Source organism: Chenopodium quinoa, unplaced genomic scaffold, assembly GCF_001683475.1.
Source record: "Chenopodium quinoa cultivar QQ74 unplaced genomic scaffold, ASM168347v1, whole genome shotgun sequence".
In the NCBI taxonomy this organism is placed as follows: domain Eukaryota; kingdom Viridiplantae; phylum Streptophyta; class Magnoliopsida; order Caryophyllales; family Amaranthaceae; genus Chenopodium; species Chenopodium quinoa.
In genome coordinates this window covers 2911471-2918496 of record NW_018745281.1, presented here as the reverse complement: position 1 = coordinate 2918496, position 7026 = coordinate 2911471, and the positions used below count along the sequence as shown (strand labels likewise).

Genomic DNA, 7026 nt, shown 5'->3' with positions numbered 1-7026 from the left:
AATATATTTAAATTCTTTTTTTGCAACTTTAAGAGTCGTTTATATCATAAGTTCATGATCGTGACTTTTCGACCCTATGCTTTGATTATAGCCATTTAAACATACGCGTGCATGATTGTTTCATAAAATTATGAACCACACAAAAAAATCTATAGAACTAGCTTAGCTAAGTGCCAACCAATTTATAAAGGGACCTACACAAAAAACACGAAATTAATTTTGGATTAATATTTTCGGGTGAGTCCGATTATTGAGCCAGCTAATACTCTCTAGTCCCTACTATAGTTGTTACTCTTTCCATTCACATATTATTATTACTAGAAATTATGAATCTTCCTTCTTTTGCATATTATCCACTTCACACTACTATATAAATACCTCTTCTTCCACTCTTTCTTAACCACATCCCACACTCTACTTAGCTCCTTATCTTTACTACAACACAAAAAAAAAAAAATTATGGGGACTAGGCATGACAATAACGTTATTGTGCTTGAAGTTGTAACCGCGGTCGTGGTTGCTCTTATGTTGTGCACCACGGCCTATGGTCTCGGGAACTTTAACACCGATTTTGAACCCACATTTGGTGGCCCGAGGGTTCGTGTATCCGGTCCTGGTGGTCAACAACTTGCACTTACCCTAGATAGGGGTTCAGGGTCCGGGTTTCGTTCTAAGAGGGAGTATTTGTTTGGACGGATTGATATGCAGATGAAATTTGTTTCTGGTAACTCTGCTGGCACGGTCACCACCTTATATGTAAGTTGCTTACTGTTACTAACATACTAACATGCATTATTGTTTGTGGTCTCATTTTGCGGTTAAATAATTTTTTATATCATATTTCATGCACTGTGTCTAAAAGTTCTTTCTATTTGAACAATGATTGTTATACGGATTGAGATAGTAACTTATCCTCACAAGAAAATTAAAACATGAAAAACTTGTAGATATTGAGAGAGTAAACTTTTTTTTTTTATTGACTTGTGAATTTTACCTTAGCAAAGTGGTCAAACAATTAAAATCAAATTTCTCAATCGTTAAAAAAGTTGGTTCGAGCAAAATTTATTACTAAGCTAGGAAGGCCTGCTGACTTTTATTATGGTATTTATTTTCCAAAATTTAAGTTGGTCATTTTGCATTTAAACGTCTAACAAGTAACAACTACTAGTACAGTACTATACGAGTAATTGCTTTACAATATATATTTCTATATATAGTTTTACTGCTAGTCAGCTACCAGACGACTGAGTAGAACAACGAATAGTAATAACTAGCATTACTAATTACTTATAGGTCAAATAAGCTAGATGAACCAACTCGCAACTACTTTGTTTGGAGTACATTAGTGAATTATTTTCCCGCCTTTAAATGTTGTTCCCGTTTAAACGATGGTGGGAACTTAGTACTAAATAAGGCCGATTATTATTTGATCCATTAGTCATAGTTAGATTTGGTTTGTACAAACTCTATTGTAAAAATAGTACTCGTATTAAACATTACGACATTATTATATGCAGTTGTCATCTGATCAAAGCACGGGAAGGCACGACGAGATTGATTTCGAGTTCTTAGGGAACGTTTCCGGCCAGCCATACACCATCCACACCAATGTGTTTAGCCAAGGGCAAGGCAACAGGGAGCAACAATTCCACCTATGGTTTGACCCGTCTCTAAACTTCCATACCTATTCCATTGTTTGGAATCCAAAACTCATCATGTAAGTACACTTAATTTTTTTTGTTACATTTAAGATATAAATGTACGTGTATAATAGTAATTCTGTACTAGTCATTATTTATTAAATTTTTGTTACATTAAATAAATAACGTACTATAATTATTCAGTACTAAAACTTGTCACATACTAGTCATTTTAACGTATAGTCTTTGATTTTTCAGGTTCTTGGTTGACGAAACACCTTTAAGAATATTCAGAAACTACGAGAACAAAGGAATAACGTTTTTCCCTAAAATCCAACAACAAAGAATATACGCAAGTCTTTGGAATGCCGACGATTGGGCTACACAAGGCGGATTGGTGAAGACAGATTGGTCTAAGGCTCCCTTCACGGCCTACTATCGCAACGTTAACATCAATACCGCGAGGAATGGGAGATGGATGACCCATGATCTTGATGCAAACAGCAGGAGGAAACTGAGATGGGTTCAAAGAAACTACATGATCTACAATTATTGTACCGATTGGAAGCGATTCTCTCAAGCTTTTCCACCCGAGTGCAAGCACGGTTTCGAGTAGGGAAACAACTTTAAATTGTTTGACAAAAGATGCATCGCCTTAAGTTTTTACACCATTGTTATTCATGATCTCTATTGATATTGTTTGAAGTAACGTTTGTTTTAATTCTTGAAAACTTACTATAAAAAGCATCATTGTACGTGTGATATCGACCAAAATGTATACGTTTGCTATTTTTATATCAATATATTTATTATAAACTAAGGTCAAGTGTGTTTGATTTTCATTTTTCAATCCATACAAGACTTACAAGTTACAAGAGTCAAATAGTTTGAAAATCTGTTGTATTATTGTGAAGCAAGTTCAAAATGAAATCAATTATTCACACTTATTCCACTTCCAATTTTTTAGATCATATATATTGTGCTTGTATCTTTTTAGTCTTTGAGTCTTCTTCAAAGTCTTACCTAGCTACATACATAAAATATATGTATCCTAAAGTTATGCAACTCTCCTAAATGTGCATACTCATCATACACAAAATAAAAAAAAAATGGCTAAAATGTTGTGCATACATGATAAAATTAGATATTGTTAGAAATATATTTTAGTCCTAATTATGAGTGTCGCACATTGGAGAAAGAGAAACCTCCTATTATCATCACCAATTGGTTTTAATATGAACCTCCTTGGGCCTACTTGATTGTGGCAAACTCTCTTTTCCCTTGTTTTATTTATTAAGTCCTTATGTCATTGGTATTATTATTATTAAAATTAAAAACTACATTACATAATGCAACAAAACAAAGTCGAGTATCGCTCGGAATTTATCTAGTTATTTATACAACAAAACAAAATCTGTGTACATGTATTTTATTGCTTTCCTGACCCCATTTTCTCTCTTCTCTTTTTTCCTCATTTGATTTATGTTGTAGCCCTTGTAGGTGTCATATCATGTGACTTGTTCAATAATGAATTAATTAACATCTTTTTTGTTAATAAAAACAGTCCTATAGTAGTATGTACAATTATATGGTTGGCTTCTTAAACATTACGAGTAAGAGCATAACCTTTACCAAATAATAACATTCTTGCAAGCTACATATGTTATATGTAAGAGGATAACCTTTACCAAAAAATAACATTGTCAATTGCAAAAAAAAAATAAAAATAAAAAAAAAATAAAAAAAAAAATAATTAAATAAAATAATAATAATAATAATAACATTGTCGATCTATATATGTTATGCATCAAAATAAATGACAAATATGCATATCTAAGATATCTATTCCTAAGTATTCCTATTGCATATTAGAATTTATAATAGACGAGACTTGTTGTTCGAATCTCAAAGAAGATTAATGAATAGATAAATTGAAGCCCAAACTAAAGATCAATGAAGATAGAGATAGTGAAGCTTCAATGAATTATTTCTCAAGAGTATATTTCTGATGCTTTATATTTGGTTGTAACTTTTAAGAGCATATAGCTTGACAAAATGACAAGGTCGATCTAGGATCTTAGATTTGGTTTCTTCGTTTCATTCGATCTTCACCGTGAAAGGATTCATGGCATAATATTGGAGTCTAAAAAGCTCAAGACGGTTTATCTTTGCGGATGATAGATTGTTAATTGAAAAAAGAAGAAGGTTGGTGTGAATGCAAAGTAAGGTTACAATAAGGTAATGTTTGAGGAAAAAGCCTAAATGTTACTAATTAAGGGTTATAGGAACGTAACTCAAAGGTCTCAAAGAAGTTCTTGTACATAGTATCACTAGGAATTCAACAAATTAAAGGCAACTAAGAAAGAAATGAATAGTGGCATGGATCTTGACAAAGCTTAGAAGGCAATGACGACTTATAAGGTTTAAATTAATGGCAACGACACTAAATTTAAGTAACACTATTAACAAGCGTCATTTAGCTGATCTTACTTAGATTTAAACATAGTCCTATAAAGATTAAGTTATAAAACTAGTAAATTATAATATTACATATTAATAAATAATAATAATAATAATAATAATAATAATAATAATATGATAAAACTAGATAATAATTAAGAATACAACCAATTAATAATATAATTAATGAAAAAATTATCTACTTGTTCCCGCATCATTGTCTCAATCATAGCTTGTTCTTCTTATTCACATGCTATCACACATGATAAAACTTGCTAGATTATCATCGAATATAGAGAAATACCGTCAGTAATATAATTATATACTCTGTATAATCATAAAAATAAGAGTTAATTCCCAATGGCTTAAGCTTTAATCTCATAAAGTAACAAATAAACTTCTTGTACTTAGTACTATAAGATTTAACTCCATAAAATATAATTCATAAATAATTATTGTATGAATTTAAACTAAGGATACCAACAAAAAAAACAGAATGAATATTCCTATTGGATCAACTTTCAGTAAATTATGAAGTTAATAACATGATGATAGTCCAGCTAATTATGCCTTAATCTCCAGTTGTTGTATCTTTGTCTTACATTACTCATTCGGAAATTTCATGTGACTTATCTTCACACTTCACTAGTATATATACACTTGATCTTACACTCTTTCTTAATCATCTCACAAATTAAACTTACTTAGCTACAAATTTAAATACTAGGCCATTAAATTTTTGCTAGTAAAATCATGGGAATTTTAGCAATTAATAAGCATGAAAAAATTGTTACGCTCAAATATTTTGTGATGGTTGTTCTTATGGTGTGCCCTAGTGCTTATGCTAGAGGTCGATTTAGTGATGAATTTGAGCCTACTTTTGGTGGTAATAGAGTTCGGGTTTGGGGCCGGACCAACCAGCTCCTTTCGTTGTCCTTAGACAAGTATTCCGGATCTGGATTCCGGTCTAAGAAAGAATACTTGTATGGAAGGGTCGATATGCAAGTGAAACTTGTTGGTGGTAACTCTGCTGGCACCGTTACTACTCTTTATGTAAGTCCATTTGTACTATTATAGTAGTTTCTATATTAATTTGTTCATAAAAAAATTTAGTGACACTATATATAAACAGTTATATATTGTACGTTTGTAGCAATATGTATTAGCTTCATGTTGATCTTATGGCATTGTGACTTGTAGTTAACATCGGATCAAAGCACGGGTACACACGACGAGATCGATTTCGAGTTCTTGGGGAATGTTAGTGGCCACCCTTACACCTTGCACACTAATGTGTTCAGCCATGGGAAAGGCAACAGGGAGCAACAATTCCACCTTTGGTTTGACCCAACCGCGAACTTCCATACTTATTCCTTTGTTTGGAACCCAAAACTCATCATGTAAGTCCATATTAAATCAACACTTTTTCTATGTTCCTTTATCTGTGCACGTACTTTCTATTAAATAGTCACATGTACTAAGTTAAGATGTTTGCAAAATCTAGTTGGATGTCTTTATACTTCGTATGTCACTAAATTAAATTAGCGGATAACTAGTTTTTATTGTCTTTAACTAACTTCACGTAAAGTAAATGACTAGTTATATAACTTGTATGTATAGCTATTATACAAATAAACCGGCTCAATCGATCTTTTACTAATCTATTTGAACATGCAGGTTCTTGGTCGATGAAACACCAATAAGGGTATTTAGAAACTATGAGAATCATGGAGTTGCATTTCCAAAGAATCAACCCATGAGAATATGCTCAAGCCTATGGAATGCAGATGATTGGGCTACACAAGGTGGATTAGTAAAAGCAGATTGGTCCAAGGCCCCATTCACGGCCTACTTTCGTAACTTCAATATTGATGCTTGTGTTGGGCCGATTGGAGCCCATTCCTCTTGCGTAACTGGCCCAACAACCTTTGCCCACTCTCGAGGGCCAACCTATAGAAAGCCTGCACGTGGCTCATGGAGGAACCACGATCTTGATGCTAGATCAAGGAATAGAATGAGGTGGGTCCAGAAGCATTTCATGGTTTATGATTATTGCAAAGATTGGAAGCGATTCTCGTCTCAAGGTTACCCTCCTGAATGCAAGCACTAATCAAGACTTTCATTTGATTTGATGAAAAACATTCTTAATGAACAAAGATTATGTAATCAAATTTATTCTTTACCAATAAACTCAAATTGATGTGTGAATGTTGATTACTCCGTAATTTAGTTGGTTAAAGTACGTATTGAAAAAATTGAATATCTTACAACAATAAATAACATCGATTTAATGTTACAAGTTACTACTACATGTAATGAGGTAAACACGGGACATATAAGTCACTCGTCATTTCAATTTGTTTCACATTTACTCTTTGGTACACAAAGTTTTGTTATCAATGACTACGCAATCAAATAAATTCTCTTATTTTTTACTAATAAATTCAGATTAACATGTGGATGTAAGTTTTAGTTAATTAAAGTTTTGAGACTGGTATTCAAAACTTGAGATTAACCTCCTTTGATATAACCCTATGTCATGGCTCTCTCTACATCAAAAATTAAACTCGAATAACATTGCAAGTTACCTATAAAGTGAAGCGGAAATTTTTATGTTTTATTTACTAACCTTTCAATTTGTTGCAGATTCATTATTTGGTGCGTTAAATTTTTATTTCTTATTTTCTTTGTTGATGGTGTAGAAAGTCCTTGTGATATGCTGATAGACGATATTCGATCTCATATTTGAGTATGAATTACTATTATTCTATTTCTACTGAGACTTTAACCAATAAAGCTAATTAACTTTGGCGTAGGAAGTTTCTTGAGATTGAAGGAGATTATTATTGTTGCAAATCTTGCTATAAGATGCTACATGAAATAATGAACTGGCGTTGACAAACAACAAGCAGCTTAGCAAGTGAGT

The 7026-nt window shown here is 32.4% G+C and overlaps 2 protein-coding genes across 2 annotated transcripts; both read left to right on the top strand.

The window, feature by feature from the left end:
• Positions 1 to 258: 258 nt before the first annotated feature.
• On the top strand, positions 259 to 2460 carry LOC110711687 (xyloglucan endotransglucosylase/hydrolase protein 24-like). The gene is made up of 3 exons (XM_021890103.1): positions 259 to 756; positions 1518 to 1717; positions 1899 to 2460. Exons 1-3 carry the CDS (start codon positions 460 to 462, stop codon positions 2254 to 2256), a joined length of 855 nt encoding a protein of 284 aa, XP_021745795.1. The 5' UTR covers positions 259 to 459; the 3' UTR covers positions 2257 to 2460.
• A 2339-nt stretch (positions 2461 to 4799) lies between these two features.
• LOC110711761 (xyloglucan endotransglucosylase/hydrolase 2-like) lies at positions 4800 to 6515 on the top strand. Its single transcript, XM_021890180.1, has 3 exons — positions 4800 to 5153; positions 5301 to 5500; positions 5778 to 6515. The coding sequence occupies exons 1-3, from the start codon at positions 4854 to 4856 to the stop codon at positions 6208 to 6210; spliced, it is 933 nt and encodes a 310-aa protein (XP_021745872.1). The 5' UTR covers positions 4800 to 4853; the 3' UTR covers positions 6211 to 6515.
• Positions 6516 to 7026: the final 511 nt, after the last annotated feature.

Excerpts from the sequence above, each read along its gene's own strand:
- LOC110711687 (XM_021890103.1), top strand. The coding sequence starts at position 460 with ATGGGGACTAGGCATGACAATAACGTTATTGTGCTTGAAGTTGTAACC. Across the intron at positions 757-1,517 it reads GCACGGTCACCACCTTATAT|TTGTCATCTGATCAAAGCAC; the intron begins GTAAGTTGCTTA and ends TATTATATGCAG. Across the intron at positions 1,718-1,898 it reads TGGAATCCAAAACTCATCAT|GTTCTTGGTTGACGAAACAC; the intron begins GTAAGTACACTT and ends TTGATTTTTCAG.
- LOC110711761 (XM_021890180.1), top strand. The coding sequence starts at position 4,854 with ATGGGAATTTTAGCAATTAATAAGCATGAAAAAATTGTTACGCTCAAA. Across the intron at positions 5,154-5,300 it reads GCACCGTTACTACTCTTTAT|TTAACATCGGATCAAAGCAC; the intron begins GTAAGTCCATTT and ends TGTGACTTGTAG. Across the intron at positions 5,501-5,777 it reads TGGAACCCAAAACTCATCAT|GTTCTTGGTCGATGAAACAC; the intron begins GTAAGTCCATAT and ends TTGAACATGCAG.